The sequence below is a fragment of the Meleagris gallopavo genome, chromosome 30, assembly GCF_905368555.1.
Source record: "Meleagris gallopavo chromosome 30, MGAL_WU_HG_1.1, whole genome shotgun sequence".
NCBI classification, from domain to species: domain Eukaryota; kingdom Metazoa; phylum Chordata; class Aves; order Galliformes; family Phasianidae; genus Meleagris; species Meleagris gallopavo.
The window spans coordinates 2048153-2066015 of NC_139433.1; the positions used below are offsets into that span (position 1 = coordinate 2048153).

The 17863-nt window shown below is 49.4% G+C and overlaps 1 protein-coding gene across 3 annotated transcripts in view; it reads right to left on the reverse strand.

The window, feature by feature from the left end:
• Positions 1 to 322: 322 nt before the first annotated feature.
• Positions 323 to 17863, reverse strand: part of DOT1L (DOT1 like histone lysine methyltransferase) — a 56061-nt gene continuing 38520 nt past the window's right edge. For all 3 annotated transcript variants that reach the window (XM_085211978.1, XM_085211980.1, XM_085211979.1), the window contains exons 16-28: positions 17584 to 17675; positions 15262 to 15363; positions 14679 to 14816; positions 14186 to 14311; positions 12948 to 13426; positions 12369 to 12492; positions 11421 to 11567; positions 10641 to 10767; positions 8750 to 9363; positions 7765 to 7970; positions 7435 to 7499; positions 6016 to 6984; positions 323 to 4980 (exon numbers count right to left, since the gene is read on the reverse strand). In XM_085211978.1, coding sequence (XP_085068104.1) covers positions 4403 to 4980; positions 6016 to 6984; positions 7435 to 7499; positions 7765 to 7970; positions 8750 to 9363; positions 10641 to 10767; positions 11421 to 11567; positions 12369 to 12492; positions 12948 to 13426; positions 14186 to 14311; positions 14679 to 14816; positions 15262 to 15363; positions 17584 to 17675 — 3767 coding nt within the window. In that variant the 3' untranslated portion in view covers positions 323 to 4402. The remainder of the gene's footprint in view (positions 4981 to 6015; positions 6985 to 7434; positions 7500 to 7764; positions 7971 to 8749; positions 9364 to 10640; positions 10768 to 11420; positions 11568 to 12368; positions 12493 to 12947; positions 13427 to 14185; positions 14312 to 14678; positions 14817 to 15261; positions 15364 to 17583; positions 17676 to 17863) is intronic.

Consider the following 17863-nt stretch of genomic DNA (forward strand, 5'->3'; position numbering starts at 1 on the left):
AACAAGATAGCAAGGCTCAAAGTTTACAAATATCCTAGAGTATTGGCCGTCCGCCTGGACTTTTCAAGGTCACGCTTTCAGACAGTACTGGTGAAACAGATAAACTTTCCCAATGAAGCTGTCTGAGAGCGGAGAGAGAGATTTGTTCAAAAAGCTAAAAAGCAACTGTTGCCCGCATTCTCCACCAAGAATGTCAACGGTTTACGGGCTGGTTCGGCCCGGTTCCGTGACTAGAAGGGCGGAGGGATCCGCGGATCCGCGCCCCCGGGAAAAAAAAAGAAAATAAGGGACCCCGAAATAATTGAAAACAGTGGCAACAATCTGAGGTAAAACAAAGTAATTTACTAAATATGGTATCAACAGAATTTTATAAGTAGAGAGAATGTGAAATTGATAGTGGATCGGCCTTACCACAACGCTGAGATGAGAAGCGCAGGCAGAGAAGCGCAGGCGAGAAGCGCAGGCAGAGAAGCGCAAGCGAAGCAGCGCAGGCAGAGAAGCGCAAGCGAAGCAGCGCAGGCAGAGAAGCGCAAGCGAAGCAGCGCAGGCAGAGAAGAGAAGAGAGCATCAGGTGACCTTGCCGGGAGTTATATCTCCTCGCTGACCGCAAAGCCCCCTGGGGAAACGTAGCTGCTCTTCTCCGCTGGACAGGCACCCGGAACTTGAGCATCAGCAGTCAAACCCCCAGTACATTGCATGATGTTATGATGTGGAATACCGATAATGAAAAATCATGAAACCATGACAGGTACGAAGAAAAAGGTCTACACGGAACCTGCAGAGGGTGGAAGCTGTCAGACAACTGCTCCTCGAGGAGAGCACGCAAGGACAGAGCCATCTCACATACAGGCATGAAAGCCATGGCACCCAGCCCGGCTTGTTGTGGCCCTGGGGCACCCCACTGAGTCTGAGCACCCATGCAGATGTCCCCAACACCTCAACGTGTTTCTCTTCCCGTCATTCTGCTGTTGCAATTCCCCTTCTTTGACTGTAGTTTCCTTGATTGGTGCTGGGTCCAGTCTGACCTACAGACTGGGCAATGTCTACATAATGGGTCGTCTTTCTCTCCTCGTTTTGTGCACTTGAATAAATAAGTTTTTACACGTTTACTGTGCACTGTACAGTCTAAAAATAAAGGAAATAAAGTATATGAAATTTATAAATTTTCATCACATCTCTATAAAATACAGCCGCTGCTCCGAGCGGCTCTTTCTGTACACAGAACACCGAGTCACAATACAACGAAATGCACCAGTTCAATGCACCAGTTCCACCAGGGGCAGCACGGCGAGCGAGATCGCGGCGTTGTGAACTACCATTCAGATCCACTTAAAGCAAAGAAATACAAAAAGCAAAATGCACTTAGTAGACGTCTAAGCCATTTCTGAATCAAGTATCAAAACTCTACCAACAAAATACATTGTACTCGGAACAGAAACGAGCTGAAAAAAATCTACCTGCACCGGTACAGAAGCACTATGTTCAGTCTTCCCAATGTCGTCTCGAGGGCCTGACCAATCCCAGTGATCATGCACCCTGTTCATATGCCAATGACATCCCAAAGTGACCAGACCAGCTACCGAAACTCACAGCCTGCGGACGGCCCAGTGCGGTGTGCTGGGGCAGGACTCGGATCCCTCCTGCTCAACCAGGCTGCCCTGGGATCCAGCTGCCACTCCAGAGGGGAGCACGAGCTCTCATTTGTCCAAATGCAATTAAAACCCACCCAGTGGCTCGGTTCTCCTCGGAGCAAACCGCCAGATGAAAGACCGCCGCAGCACGCATGGCTGTAAACCAAGTGGATTTTGGGATATGAACAGAGGAAGGTGAATAAATAAAAGCAGACCTGTCTGAGAACTGGGTTTGGCATTGGTCAACCCTCTAAATTCAGCACCAAGGATCAAACTAGAGGCACAGTTCTGACGGATGAAATAGCACCGAGAAGAGGCTCTTTACATCTCTGCTGGTGTGCCAGTCCTTAGTTATTCAGAGAATTTACCCACAAGTTGTATTTATGACTCTAGGTGGAATAAAATAAGTCAAAATTATTTTCACGTTAAAAAAGATAAATACTTTACCTAAACTATCAACAATACAAACTGGAGCCTTAAGTATTTCTTTTGCTTTTTTTTTTTTTCTTCCTTTTTTCTTTTTTTTTTTTTTCTCCTTTAAACTCAGATTCACAGTAAATATTATTTTCTCTGTTGTTTAGGTCTTTTTAGGTTTGTGTTTTGTCCAGTAGTAAGAGCAGAACCCCTGCACAGGCCAGTGAGCACCTTTCAGTGGAAGCCGAGTGAAGTTGGTCCACGTTGTCCTTGCATAGGTCACATTGGGTTGAGGTAGAAATCCTAGTTACCTGCACAACAGGAGAGGAAGAGACTCATCTCAATGACAAAATCCACAGCGTGTCAGATGTGTCAATCATTTCTACATTGCTCCGAGACCGCGACCGGACCGAGATTTGAGACCTTCAGCCAGCAAAGGAGGAAGAGTTGACCCAACAGCACTGACTCAACCACAGGCAGACAGGAGGAGGCCCCTGAGAGTTGGACCCCGCTGGGGGGAGGAGGAAGGTCTCTGCTTGCCCACGTGGGGCTTCACCCTTTTCTAGGGCACACTGATCTGCTCTGAAGTTGTTACTACCTTATGGAGGAGAAGTTAAGCGGATTATTTCAGCCCCTCAACTCTGGATTGGCTCTGAGCACACAGATTTATACTGAAGTTGGGGAAAACACTCAAATATTTGACCTATATCATATGGAGCAGCAACGTGTGCCACAGAGCACCTCCTGGGGGCATTGCTCTGCTCCTCAGAACACCTCCGGACACCTGGCTGCCTTTCAGTGGACTTCAGCCACCGTGTGCCGGCCCTGCTTTGCCCAACAGATGCACCCCACGGGATGGCGAGGCACACCTGATGGGATGGCAGCTGGTTCTGCAACACCCCAGACCCAGTTAAGGCACCTCCTCCAGCAGAAGACCTTCCCACCACTGTGTGAGCCATTCGGGCACACAGAGCCCCAAACCTCCTCCTCTTCCTCCTCCTCCTCCCCCAGCTCTCTCCTACTCAGCCCACCCCATCAGCACATCAGTGTCACTGCGGCCACAACACAGGGACATCAAACTCTTCCTCGGCTTCCCTGTGGGGGCCAAGGTGGCACTTACCTGCCTCACCAATGCCTATGGGGACTACATTTGTGCCCACCGAGCCATTTGGTGGCGAAGGCGCTACACACAATGCACAGCCAAAAGAATCTCTCAGGGATGTTGTAATTGAGGCATATGTTTTATAAGCAGTAAAGAGTATCCAACCATCGATTTTATGCAGCTTTGGGATCAGTGAACAGCAACAACATCAACAACCTACAGGTAAAGCACGGAGCGAGCTCAGGGCCCTCACACTGCTGGAGCTCTGCGATCCCAAGCTGTTACATCACGATGCCACAGAGCATTTTTCATAACAACAGTGCCCAACTCCGTGCCAGTGCGCTTTATTCTAAAGGCATTTAAACAGTGCTTCAGTAGAAATGCATACAGCCTCCAGAGACCCTCCTCTCTCTTACAGCCCCAGCACAAAGCAGCCAACCCTGCACATTCCCTACAGTCTACCCAGGGAGCGAGCAATTGCCAAGTGAGCAATTCTATGATTCTATAGCAAAGCTCTGATGGAGACTGTCACTGTGTGCAGATCAAGCTGCAGTGCTCAGCTTGGCTTCTTGGTTTCCTCTTCTCTGCTGCAAATTCTAACCCCTTTTTGCTGCCTGTGGCTGTTTCCCAGGGATGCAGAGGATGTGCTGACTGCAGTGCACCAGCAGTGCATTTGCACTCTGAAGCTGCAGTTGGGACCTGGAGGGTTTGGAACTTTCTGGTTATTGAGCAGCTGTTGTTGGCTGAGGTTGGGAGCAGCATCACTCACCCCAGCGCCATGGGAACACGGACTTGTGGAAGGAGCAATGTCTGCATTAGAATCATAGGACGGCTTAGGTTGGAGGGGATCTTAAAGATCATCCACTTCCACTTCCCTGCCCTGTGCTGGAGGGGAAACCACCGCTGATAATCGTATAAAAACCGTAACGTATAAAGACACTCCTCCTGACTGCTGATCCTCAGAAGCAAACGCTTGCAAGGTGCGATCCCAACATCGCATGAACATAATCCCAACATCAGTGGAACAGCAGAGTCAACACTCCTTGTCGAGAAATCCTGACTCCCAGCCCAGGCAGCACGGAGCTCTCCGCCCTCTGCCACCGCATTATCCCACATTTCAGAGGTTTCTGTTTCACAGCCCGTGCCCACCCCTCTCTGCAGAGGAAGAAGCATCACTCAGCATCTCGCGCACCACTCCTGGGGTTCGTCTCTAGCCTTACCTTACAACATAAGAACCGTTAGCTAAGCAAGCTCTTTATCGCGGCTTAACCCCAGAAAGGTGCGAAGCGGAAGGAGGCTGCATGCCAAGCGTGACCCACATGGCGGGCGCGCCGGCGGCCGTGGGCTGCGCCATCGGGGGCACGGACTGTGCCAGCGCCGAGCGGGGCAGGGGGGGGTGGTGGACGGTAAAGGAGGGGCGGGAGGCTTTGTGCTGCAGGGAAGCGAGCTTGATAGACAGAGCGGTGTTAGAGTGGACAGAAGCGGAGGAGGAGGATGGCAGGAAAGCGTCGCCGGGTGGGACGGATGGGCTGTGCAGGAGGTCGGGGTTAGAAGCAAGCAGAGGAGGAGGTGGGGGCAAGGAAACGTTAGGAGGGGGTGGAGGTGGATGGAAAACAGATTGCACTGGCGCTCTGTTGAGGTGCTGAGCGGCTCTATTCTCGCTAGATGTTACTAAATTAGAGGAGGGGGGTGGGAAGGATGAGGATGAGGTGCTGGCAACAGCCTGCAGGGGGTTTAAGCTTAGCACTGTGCTGCTAGAGACAGCACTGCTGCTGAAACTGGCTCCAAACTGATGAGGAGAGGAGGCAGAAGGCACCGCATGGTTAAAAATACCTGCAAACAGGAGAGAAAAACTCAGCTTCAACAGATGGGCTTTGTACAGTCTCAGGTGACAAGAGAAACAAAACAAAATAAAAAAAAAAGCAAAACTGTAGTAGTTATGGCCCCATACAAAAATATGCAGCATGAGAAGGCGGCAAGCAATGAGAGGTAATGGTGCAGGCCAGGAGGTACAAGAGGTTCACTTACCTTTCCTACTGCCAACCTCCACGTGCCACCAGGACACGTGGTCAGACCCCAGAACTGTCAGTGCTATACCACACAGGCAGGCTCTGAAGAGATTACGGGGTCTCTCAGAGCCGTTGATCTGAAGATTCAGACTGCTGCTCTTCCCTCCCCACCCCTCCTGCTCTCCCACTCACGGGGCAGCGCAGGGGAGACCGCGTTTCCAGCCAATCTACGTGCTGAGAGATGTGAGAGTTAGGATTTCCCGACACGGTGCCTGAATGGTTACGGATGGGGAAGAGACACTGACTGCCCTGGACAGTGAGCTGGGACAGGCTGTCTGCTGCTCCTGCCAAGCAGAACCCCAGAAGCAGAAGGTGCACATGGCACTGCCCTTCCTGGCAAAAAGATGCTCTCAGTGTCTGTTCAAGAGCCAGAATGCTACACAATCCCCAACACCACTTCCTCAGATGTTTTGCTCTTCCTGGATCATACTCAATCCTAATCCCAACCTCTGCTCAAGCTGACAGAGCTCCTTTTGCTCGGTGACACAACGGGTTAAACCTTTTACCTGCAGGTAGACCTAGGCTGGTTCCAACACAGCAACATCTGAACAAACATACATTATGAAATCACAAAGTCGGGTGTATTCTTTCATTGAGGTGATACAACAAGTGGACAAAGCTCATGGGATTTCACTGTGGGGCCACGGACTCATCTTAATTTCGGAGGGAGAGAAGAGACGTGTTATGTGGGATAGGTCTGCTTCACATCCTGTGGAAGTGAAAGGGTTTCAGCCCTGGAGAGGCAGCGTCAGACTTTCCTTTAGGCCCTGTCTTAGACCAGAGAAAGAGTTCTGCCTACCTCCAACTGTTCCACCTGTAACCCCAGGAGAGAAGTTCCCCATAGTGTGAGAATTAGTCAGTCTGGTTGCAGCTGACGACACGTGGACCAGACTGGCAGCAGCTGGCATGGAATTAAATAAGGACTGCAATACTGAGGAGTTTGTCACCGAGTTGAGGTTGGCTTGCAAGGCCATAGGGCCGAGGGGGAACTGCGATCCAGTGGTCAAAGTGTTGAGGAAGGGATGGTGCGTCTGCACAGACGATGCTGGGTTGCCTGCTGAAGAAACAGCAGTAGAAAGGCTTTTCCCATTCAGAAGGCCACCAGACGAAACAGCAGCAGAAATGAAAAGGTTATGGCCGTTTTTAAACTCCACGTCTCGGTCCCTTCCTTTGCCAACCTTCCCGTTATGCTGCAAAGAGTTTTTCTCTGAAGAACCCCCCGCACGAATGCTCATTTCACTCATGTCTTTGCTTTTGACTCCCGCTCGGCTGAGGTCTTCTCCCTTGGCGCCGCCGAGGCCTTCGAGCTGCCTCTTGTTCAAGAAAGGATTTGTTTCTGATATCCCCACATCTTTGCTCCGCTGCGACTGGAAACCCAGCGAGCAGGCAGCAGCCGTCCCATCCGAGGCCTTGTGTGGAAGAGAAGCACCATCGATAAAGCTGTGTAAACCAATGTCAGTCGACAGCCCACCGTTGTAGGCGAACCCGTTGGTGGGGTTTGTGCTGGGGCTGAGCCCATCTGCCCCCGACGAGGGCATGGCCATGCCTTTCCTCGTGTGTGCCATCTTGGCGTCCATGGCGAGGCTGTCCTCGGAGGACGGCCTGAAGGCAAACAGCGAATTCTGGCTCAGAGACGACACAGACTGCAAGGGACTGTCCGTGGTTTTGGTCAGGTTGATGTCAGATATTGGTGAGAAAGTAGATTTCCATTTACTGCTGTTCATGTTCTCGTTGGGTTGTGCTTGTTTCCTCCCAGATAAGCCGCCACCTGGTTTGGAAGAAAGGTTTCTAAGTACCAAAAGGCAGTTTGCACTGAACCTGCTCACTAAAAATGTAGGTTTTGCCTTCAACACCTGGATTTTATCAGTCTGTAATTCTATTTCTGACCCAAAAGCAGAGTACCTGTGAAGTCACCTACACATCCTTTATATTTAGCTTCACATCTGCTAAGTTTTGAGAACGCTGATCTACTCTTGCTCTACAGATCCCTCCCCAAGTCCTAGCACGGCACAACATAACTCATCAGATCTTTGGTGGCCTGTGACTAGAGAAAGAACTGACCCAAGATCTGTAATTATCAGCCACCTGTCTTAATTATGATAACACAAAGCCCTGGTGGGATGGCACTCTGCTCACCAGCCTTCTACTAACCACACCTTCAGCCACCCACTCCCCAGCCCAACCATTGCCCCAAGCAGTTTACATCCCTCACACCCACCATTTTCAACAGTCTTCTGTGGAGATTTGCTTTCCAGCGATATCGTTGCAATTTTCCTCTCGATCCTGGTGGGAAAATAAAAAGGTTGTAGCACTCACTGCAGTCGTTTGCCTTCATATTTACACTCAGAGCCTCATGTTTACATCCTAACAGTTGACTGAAGCACATAAAGCCAAGGCGCTACATAGGACAGGAAAACCATTTAGAAATATCCACTGAAAGCTAAGCAGAAGCTGTCACAGACTCTGTGCTCTTTGCCAAGGTCGATGCCTGCTCAGAGAACGTCACCACTGCTACTTCACGAGGTCGGTGTCATTCATGCACGCTCACCTGGTGCTGTTGTGCTCATCTTCAGATCCCTGCTCGTCATCTGACGTGAGAGGGGAGTAATGAACGCCGTTGCTCTGAGTGAGGGGCTTTTCCTTTTTCAGTACCGGGGGCTGGTCGTTGTCCTGGTAAGGAACAGGAGAGTTCTTCAGGGAGTTTTCAGGAGAGGAAATGGCTGTTATTTCTAAAGGCTGGTTAATGTTATTGACCTGGGCAAGAAGGAAAGAAAGCAGTTATGGGTGAGAGCACCGCTGTAGAAACAAGGCGTCTTGTTAAGGATATGAACGCACTCAGCTTTAGGACAGGCCAACTTGGCACTGCCACTGCTCTCCCCCAGCACCATGCAGCAGAGCCTGGGATGAAGGCTTTAAGAAAACTCGAGAAAATATCTTATTCTCATTATTTGATTTTATGTTTGAACGCAGAAATGAAGACATGGGAAAACGACATTTCTTCTCGAACTGCCACTGCAGGATCCCACGAGCACAACTTGTGGAGCTGGCTTATTAACGTGGGAACACCATATGCTTCTGGCACTCGTGAGCTGTTTAGTCAATCTTAGCTTAAACTACGTTCAAAATATTTAATCTACAGGATAAAAAAAAAAAAAAGAGCAACTTCACTGTAAAAACAAGCTTTGCTGGAAGAGACGAGATTGCTTGTTAATTTTTAGTGCTGTGACAGGAAGAACTCTTTGGAGAAGTGCTCCAAAGGCATTCAAGGCCATGGAAGGGCCCTGGGCACCCAGCCCTTGGAGAGGGGTTGGAACAGTGTGAGAACCATTCTGTGATATCTATACCAAAGCAGCTCCCTAACTTTCAGCAGCTCCCCTGCCCCTCAGAGGGGCCGTTCCACAGAGGGTCGTCACTCCAGTCCCAGCCATTAGCCCTGTGACGTCCTCACGCCCAAGAAGAAAGCAGCAGAAGCCGACTTCTAACTCAAAGAGATCTCCCCAGCCCTGCCTGCAGCCCTTCCCTCCCGCCCTTACCATGGAGTTGATATTGAGCGGTGAACCTGACGGCTGCGTAAAGAGTCCAGACACAGCGGGCAAGGATTTGCGTTTGGGGGAGACCCCGGAGCCCCCGCTGAGGTTCCCAGTGGAGGATCTCTTCCGCCGGCCGCGCTTCTTCCCGTCCTGCGCGTGTGCTGGGCCGCAGTCCAGCCGAGCGCCCGCGGGCAGGGGGCTGTGCTTGGTGGAAGGGGATTGTTTTACATGTCCTGTATTAGGAGAGATTGTAAAGATGATTCTTCTCTTGGCCTCGTTCTCAGGATCTGAAAATGCTGCATCAGACTGAAGATCCCCCTTTGTTCCATCGGCAAACATCTTCTGAGCATCTGCATAGTGCAGGCCCCCTACCAGGCTCTGGGAGGTGCCATTTAACCTGGGGCTTGCTGAGTGCTGGTGAGCAGGGGAGCTTTGCCCAGAGTTCCTCGACTGCATCATTAGCAAAGGATGTTGTGGAGTGGAACTCCGAGACCCTACTGAGTTAAACAGACTCCCGGAGTCGTCCAGAGCTGCCTGATCAACACTATGGTTAAGATGGGCTGGGCTGTTTGTAAGATTTCCATTGACTGCCACGGAGCCAGAAGAGTAAGAAAAACCTGTTGAAAGGGAAAGTATACATCACTGCTTCTGCAGAGCGATAGGTCACAGTGCTAGTTGTGTGGGATGGCTGGGGCTGGCTGGCCGTGCAGCTGGGATCCTGGCTCTGCACGCTCACAGTTCCACTCAGGCCGTAACAATTTGCTCTGCTCTCTCACCAGTGTTGTGTGGAGGTAGCTGTAATGGAACCTCCAGTGGAAGGTTCTTGTAAACTGTTACACCTCCTGACGTTGGGGCTCCTGCTTCTCTACTCCTTCCTATCATCGAGGAAATAAGAGGGCCAAACTGAGTTGGTTTCCTTCCTCAAAAATAAGGGACTCTGCCTATACAGCCCAAGTCCTGTTCAACACTGAACAAACAGCAGTGGCTTCTAAGTGATGGGACCTCACTGCAGCTGAATGCCATCTGGGATAAGCCTGGGAAGGGGATGAGGTATTTCTCATGGCATATCACAAATGGGTTTAGTGCTCTAGTAAGGCCTTGTCTCCGGGCTGCCTACGTGGAAAGGACAGAAGGGAATACAGTACTGTTTTACATCATCTTTGAAATAATTCTTTGTTTGTGTAGAAAATTGCAGCCAAGCCCTTCTTTGCAGAACAGATGCTAGAAACAACACAAGCCCCTCAAGGTGAAAAACACAAAGAACAAATGCACTCTGACGAGGGATCAGCTGCAGGGCAGCTTCTGTATGCAAGATCCTACGTTTCTCAGTCCCCAGCATTTCCATATCCTGAACAGCTACAGCCCACAACTCCAACAGATGGGCGAGCTCAGAAGTGACGTCTGTACTGAAAGGCATCCCTACTCTTTCGCTTGTTTCCCAGATTCTAGTGCCTTCACAAATGCTCGTGAGACATCACTGTGATTTCCTTAAAGGAATTAATTTTACTATTAAAAAAAAAAAAAAAGCCCTCCACCACCACCCTGCAAAAGAGAACTTTTCAGGTTTACAGTTCATAGAACAGCTGTGGAACGCTTGGATGGCTTGCAACTTGCAGAGGTCAGAATCTCTTCATCCACAAAGAGAAATGTACAAAAACCCAACCACTGCAGCTCAGATAAAGACAGACTCCAACGAAAACTCCACACTGAAACCTATCCAAGCTGTAGGCGCTGTTCTGACAGGCTCAGAAGATGATAATCTGTGATCCCTTGGTTTGGTGACAAAGGGCACACCTCCCTAGTGCTGATCTGCCCGGAGTGACCTGCTCACAAAACTCCAGGTGTGTGCACACGTGGGTGTGACAGAGCACCTCCGCGCCGCTGAGGCTGTTACCTGAGGTAGCCAAAGCCAGTGGCTTGTTTCCAGCAGCATTGCTTACACCATTATGAGAACTAGCACCAATCTGCTTTTCAAGTGTCGATGAGTCTCTGCTCTGATGAACTGGGCTAGGTGTGCTTCTCTGCGGGGCAGAAACAGGAGTGTTAGTGCAGGAAGGGTACTCAGAAGTCACCCATTTAAACAAAATTGACATGCAGTGGTAGATTGCCACGGAAAGCAGCTCTAATCCCTAGATAGCCCAGATTTATCATGTTTTGAGAAAAACACAGACTGGTATGGGACACAAAGACACGCTGCCATCTGCTGCAGTGCGCTGGTACCCAGCATGTGCTCCATACCACGCACACAGAGGCTGTCCCAGCCTCAAGGCACTGCTTGGGCTCATCCCTCACAGCTGGGACATCGCCCACAGACCACCCAGCTGAGCAGGGACAGTCTTGTGATGCAGGCAGGAAGGCGTGGGGGCTACAAACAAATCAATAGACAAATGGGATTCCCAGCTCCCAAAGCCACAAACCCTCAGAAGCTGTACTTTTCCACAGGGCAAACACTCAGCCCATCAGCTCGAGGCACAGACTTTGCTTTCCCTCCTGGCTGAAAGTACCACCGCTCCACAGACACAGGAGCATGGATAAGAGCCAAGAGGACGAACCCCAGCAGCGGCACAAAGCACTCAGGATTAGCAGCCTGCTATGGATTCCAGCACACAGCACCCCATTTCTGCCCCCCGTGATGGTACGTAGGGATGGAAAGCACTGATAATGCCTTACTCACCACCTTCTCAACACGGCTAGGCAGGACTACGCTGGCCAGAGGGATGCTAACAGGGAGCTTATTGGGCTGCACTGTGCTGAGAGGAATACTGATGGGTAGGCTGGTGATAGTTTCTCCATTACTCACAGAGGTTCTCTCTCTCAAAACCTGCAAATGCAAATGATAAAGTGATGTTCTCAACTGCAAGCTGTTACTGAAGAGACATTCTGAGCTAGTGATAATGTGCTTGTTTAGATTTTCTTCTTTTTTCTTTTCCCTCATTAAGAATTACATAATTAAGAGTGATAACTGTATCACTATATATGCTCTGGAAAGCCAGGGCATGCACACAACACCAATACACTGGGACAGAAGTACCCAACAGCACAGAAACATGTAAATTAAGGCTCCTGCTGCCCATAAGCATCAGGGAAAGGCTGCCTTAGGCGAGCTCCTGCCCCAGTCACAGTTTTGTCACAGCTCTGTGAAGAGCACTCAGCTGGCAGGCTTCATAGCCTGAGATCCTCTGAACACAGAAGATGCAGCAGTCAGAAATATTTCCATGGTAACCTCCTGTTGGAGGGCACCTGCTTGCTCTGAAATGAGCACCATGAGGATTCACGGCAGGACCAATTGTATGGTTGAGGTTTTTTTAATTTTTTTTAATACAAAAGGCAGTCTGGTTTTCTAGTTGAAGTAGACGCTCAGCAGACCAATACAGCTCTACTGCATTACCAGCATATTTGGTATGCAAACCAGCAAGTCAAAGGTGAGCACATCTTACATGGCACCGTATTCTCTTCCTCTGGCCAGTTCCTCTTACTTACTGCACCACAATTCCTGCATTCTGTGTTATTTTCCATGCCAAGCTGATCACAGACCAGAACATGTCTGCTTCTCCCAGCCTGGAAACCTCTTTGTTCTACCAGTTGTCAAGTCTCCATGCTCACACCAAAGCAGATCTCTTACCTTCTCGCCTGCAATCGGTAAGGCCGCTGGGGAAGAGGGCCGAGTTTCCTGAGGACTCAGCTTGATGCCATTGGAAATACTGGGGCTTGGATATGTAAGGCCGTTCTCTTTGACGTGGTCAGCTCTGCAACAGAGATTTGCCATCATCAGAATACGAAGCTAACAAATTCTGCTTTGCAAAGTATTCCTGCACCAAACCCAAGGTACCATAACACCCAAGCAGCTGAACTGCTGGTTCTCCTGAGACAAAAACTGTAAGTAAACAGAACTCTACCTTTAAAAGTATTTTTCCACAATCCAAATAAACCACTGTTATTAAAAATAATCATAAAATGGGTTGGAAAGGACCTCAACGATCAGAAGGCTCCAACCCTCCTGCCACATGCAGGGCCACCAACCTCCACATTTCACAGCAGCCCAGGCTGCCCAGGGCCCCATCCAACCTGGCCTTGAACACCTCCAGGGGTGGACGGGGATCCACAGCCTCTCTGGGCAGCTGTTCCAGCACCTCACCGCTCTCACAGCAAAGAACGTAATCAACATAATCAAGCCCTTCCATCCAGAGATGATGGCTCTCACCTCTGTATCTCACTTGTTGTTGCTTTTCCATTGACTGCGTGGTCTTGATTCAAGTGTCTCCTTAGTGCTATTTTAGCAGGGGAAAACCTGGTATAATCAGGTAAGGACAGGCTTGCCATCCTGTCTGCCTTCTGCCTGCTGTGGTTTGGGGTGCATGGAACTATTTCTTGGTCCAGATGAGAAGTCATGTACTGAGGGGTGTTCTGCTTGGAGGACGGCCTGCTGAAAGCGTTGTGAATCTCATAGGGAGTTGCGTGGCCATTCATGGACAGTTCAGGGCTCATGCCATTGACGTGGGGCATAGGAAACTTGGAGCACTCGAGCTCCAGCTGGAACCTGCCATGATCAGCCTCAGCATCACGGCTCAGATGGGTTTTATTCCGTAGCTGCACTGACAGTGACTCATCCGACGGCGTGTACGATTTCAGCTGCATCAGCTCCTGCTGCCTTTGGCTTTTCTCAAGTTCCACAATGCTGATCTTTAAATGAAGAAGAGGACAATGATAAAAGATCACACATAATAACTCCAAGGCATCGCAGCGCTGCTTCAATGTACCTCGCAGAACAAGTGACCCCATCTCTGGGAATAATGCAGAAGGGGTGACCCACGCTTTGAGGAACAGATTTCAATATGCTGCCCTGAGCCCAGAACCGAGACGTGCAGGGAAGGGGAATGGCTCAGAAACTCTCAGAAAGCACATTTCACATTTTGGAAGCAAACAAAATGTCTCTGATATAATAGAGAGAATACAGAATAACCCAGTAGTGTCAGTCACTGAAGTCAGAGTCACGCTCTGTATAGACACAAGTCCTGCACATGGTTGGATTAGCTTTAGAATTACACAAAAAAGTGAAATTCTTTCACATTTCATTTCACTGCAGCGACATTCTATGGGACCTCATTCCAGAAATGAGACTTCAGAAGACTTTATCTTGAAGCCACATACTATGCAGACAAGCAAGACCTTTCTTTTCACCAGGCCACGCTTTTAAACGATGTTTAATGATACACCACCATTCCCTCTTCCATAGCATTACCAGAGAATGAGGTCACAGCATCTACTTTCTTCAACAGTTATCTACATCCTTGTTCTCAAAGTTTACCAAACCCCTGCTAACAACAGGGACTGGTCTCCAGATAAAGCAGCCACCAAGCTCACCCCCTAACACCATATTTAGCCAAGCACTCTCATTGCTGCCCCGGGTTGGTGATCCTGGAGTTGTGTTTTGCTCTGTACCTGCAGTTCCAAACAGTGCTTTTGTTTCTCAGAAATCTGATTCTTCAGCGCCTGCTTCTCCTTCAGCAAGTTCTCCAGTGACAGCGTGGACCAATCTAGCTTCAGCTCTTCGCAGCGTGCCTTCAACTGCAGAGACATGAGATAAAAGGATCAAAGACAGCTCTCAGCATTTCGCACTGCTCCAGCTACAAGGTGAAAGGCAGTCACCTTTCAGTAGGGTAACAGCAAGAAGGTTCTTAACCTGCCCAAAACTCCTCCCAGCTTAAGCCAAAAGGGCACAAAAGGGCCCTGTAGTATTTGTGTCACTTGGGAGGAGGTGACCTGGGTCGTTCTTAAACCAGTTACCACTCACCAGACCCACGACCAGATCTCCCCCTGCCTACCTTAAAGTCTGAATTACTGAAATGAAAACTATGAGCACATCAGCTCATGCTTTTTCCCCCTCAGATGAATGAGAGCATCACTGCTGCTCAGACACAAGCTCTGTACGCACCAGCTGCAGGCTCTGGTTCCTGAGTTCACTGTTATCCTTCTCCAGCTGTTTGGTCTGTTCTTTCAGCTGCTGATTGTGAGCAGAGATTTCCTTCTGAGCCTGAATCAGGTCGTTGTATGTCAGAGCCTTCACTCCCAACTAGGACACAGGAGGGGGGAGAGAGGGAAAGCAAGAGACGGCTCAGTAAGGCCTTGACACACCAATTCCAGATGATGGCCCATTCAGAAGCAAGGCTGAGGAGACCTGCAGCTCCCAGGAGCCCCCCAGCACCCCCTGAGGCACTTAATAATAATTAGAGGATGAGGAAAAGGACAGAAGTACCCCATTTGGAGCTGCTGTTCAGCCATTTAACCTGGAAATTGGCATTTCATTTCTTGCCAGTCCAGAGCACTATTTTTGCACAGAGCCACTACACTTCCTCCTGCACTTCCAAACCAAACATAATCGAAGAGTGAAAGAGATTCCACGTGATTTAGCAAAAAGGAGGGTGCTCTGAGACCTAACGCTGCTCTGGCCTCATTTTTCTCCAACCCATCTGCATGCAGATGACCACAAGCACACGCTGCCACCAGACCACAGTCACCTCATCGAGCTTCTGCTGAAAAAGACGTTTGATTTCCTCTTTCTGTGCCTGGCAGTGGGTGAACAACTGCTGTGCCGTCCCCAGTAGCTGTGCATTCTTCTCCTGGAAGTGGGAAAAGACACAACACACTTTTAGCACCAGTGCAGCATGGTCCAGCTCAGTAAGGTGTTCACATTTAGTCTGCACAGCAAACTGGGAGTGAATCTGAGACCCGTGAACGAACCCAGCTCTGTGAGCTGCATTTGTCAGCTTTGCTGAATATAAGGAAGCTGGAAACAGCTTCGAAGTAGTTTCTTCCACTCGATGGTAAAACACAATCAGGACAGTCTTAATTCATTTTTACCCTCCTACTGCATTGTAAAGAAGTAGTAATAATCACGTCCTACAGAGCAGAACTGGAACAGATTATCTGCAGGAAATCTGTTACTAAAAAGGGAACAGAATCTGAATCTCCAGAGCCCCTGCTCAGAGTTTTCCTACACAGTACTCAGCAAATGGAAACACGCAGTGGAGGAGGTGGGAGGAAAGCCAGGAATCAGGCAAAGCTCTCGGAGCAATGATGACAACACGATGCCTGCAGCCACCAGAGCCCTGTGCTGGCAGAGCACCTCCTGCCCATTGCATTCCTCAGCTCGATATTTGCTTACTCATTTCATGGTCACAGACGTGCGGGCAGCAACGTGCAAGGATGGGGCTGCCCGAGGAGCCTCATTTTTCAGCTCCCCATAGAAAGGGAGAAAAAAGTTCCCACTCCTCTTCACCTTCTGCTGTTGAAGCCAAACAGGAATTGTGCAGAAACTGAGCTGTGACTCCCGAGAAAGAGGAGGAGAAGGGCACAAAGTGTCCTGATCTTCCAAGCACTCCATTCAGATCCAACGCATGCAAGAAAACACGGGGCCCAGCAGGCAGCTGAGTGGCTGCAGTGCTAACCTGACCTCCCCTGTGCTGCTGATGTAGCTGCTCTGCTCTCAGCACCAGCTCTTTCAGCCTTGCCAGACAGCCAAGGAGCTGACAGCTCCATCTAAGGGTTCTCAGTGAACCAGCAGCTCATACAACTTGTTTATTTTCAAACTGTATTCACAAAAGGGTTCTCCTGTACTGTAAAAACCCTCGTGTTAGAGGGAGTTATTAAATAGCACACACAGCAGTGCCTCGCCCTGAGTTCTGCTGCTGGGAAGTTTACCTAGCTGTGTTCTCAACACGGAGCTCTGAGTGCTTTAACGGAGTGCAGCAACCCCATTAAAAACATCTTTTCACGCCGAATTTCCCATTTCCATGTCAAAGTACAAAGCAGCTGTCAGACACCAACGTGAGCCCATTATTTTTCCCCACTTCAGTTCTGTTTCCAGAGTACAGCACCACACCTGCACACTAACGCTTCTCATTCTGTTTTCTGGGCAAGGAGGCGAGTTAAATTTATGGTGACTTTTCTGACAAGTACAGAACAAGAAGGGAAATAGGCTGCTTCGGGAAAAAGCTGAAAAATAAACTGCAACAACCACAGGGAAAAATCCATCTGCACCAAGAGCACAGCAGCACCAACTGATGGCCAGCAGCGAATGGGGCAGCACAAGTTGGCCTTTCTCATTTGGAAAAAGAGTTCCCATGATGGAAGATCCCATAATCATCGGGACTAATTCAGAAAGGACTTAAATTTTTCATTGACTGAGGTGAAGCAATAGAAGAAAGGCTGTTTCAGCAGTAAGTCTCCTCCCTCTGCTGGAGAAACAGCTCCACAGCACAGCAAAACGCAGCACTGGGCAGCAGCAGCTCTTGGTCTGTATTTCCACGTGCACAATGCCATGAATTTAAACTTTTCCTGCCCACGTGATCTTAACATATTGCCATTATTAAGAGATCAAACAGAGCATCCTTTAGCTAGGAGACAGCTGTATTTATTTCTGACTCCATGCTTCAGTTTGTCACACGTTTAATGAACCATTCTGATGCCCACGCACTCGGGATTCGTTGAGGTTTTTACAGTGGGAAAAGAGTAAGATTTCAAAAACCAGAAGCTTCCTGCATGTGTGCACACAGCTTTGAATGTCAAAAAAGAGGGAAAAACAGAAGAACTGAGGCAAGCCTTCCCTGGCCAGGTGCACTGCAAGCAATGCATCCTCCCAGTTTGCAGACAGGACATTGAAACATGCAAAGACTGACGAAGCCAGCAATTAAATCCCCATGCATTCATCCTGATTAGCACTCTGGCTGAGTCTCCGCCATCAGCCTGTGCTGTACTGCTGTTCAGATGCACACAGCATTGTTTCCAGGTATCTGGTAGCCCAGCAATTTTGTTTAGAAGCATTATGAATAGGCACCCACCTTCTCCTGCTCCAGCAACTGTTGCAGACTTGCTTTATATTGAGGAGTTTTCATGTATGCCATGAACTGCATGTACTGGATCTTAAAAGAGTCTGCAAAGAAATAAGGAAACGATGTATTTTAAGCATAAGAAAGCTCCTGTTTGGGTCCATTTGCTCCCCTGCCCCCCAGGCCCTGCACTCGCTGGCTTTTTGTTTGGACTCCCACTCAGACCGAGCCATTAAGGATCAATGTAAAGCATGCTGAGTGCAAGCTGAACTCTGGGATCCATCAGCTGCTC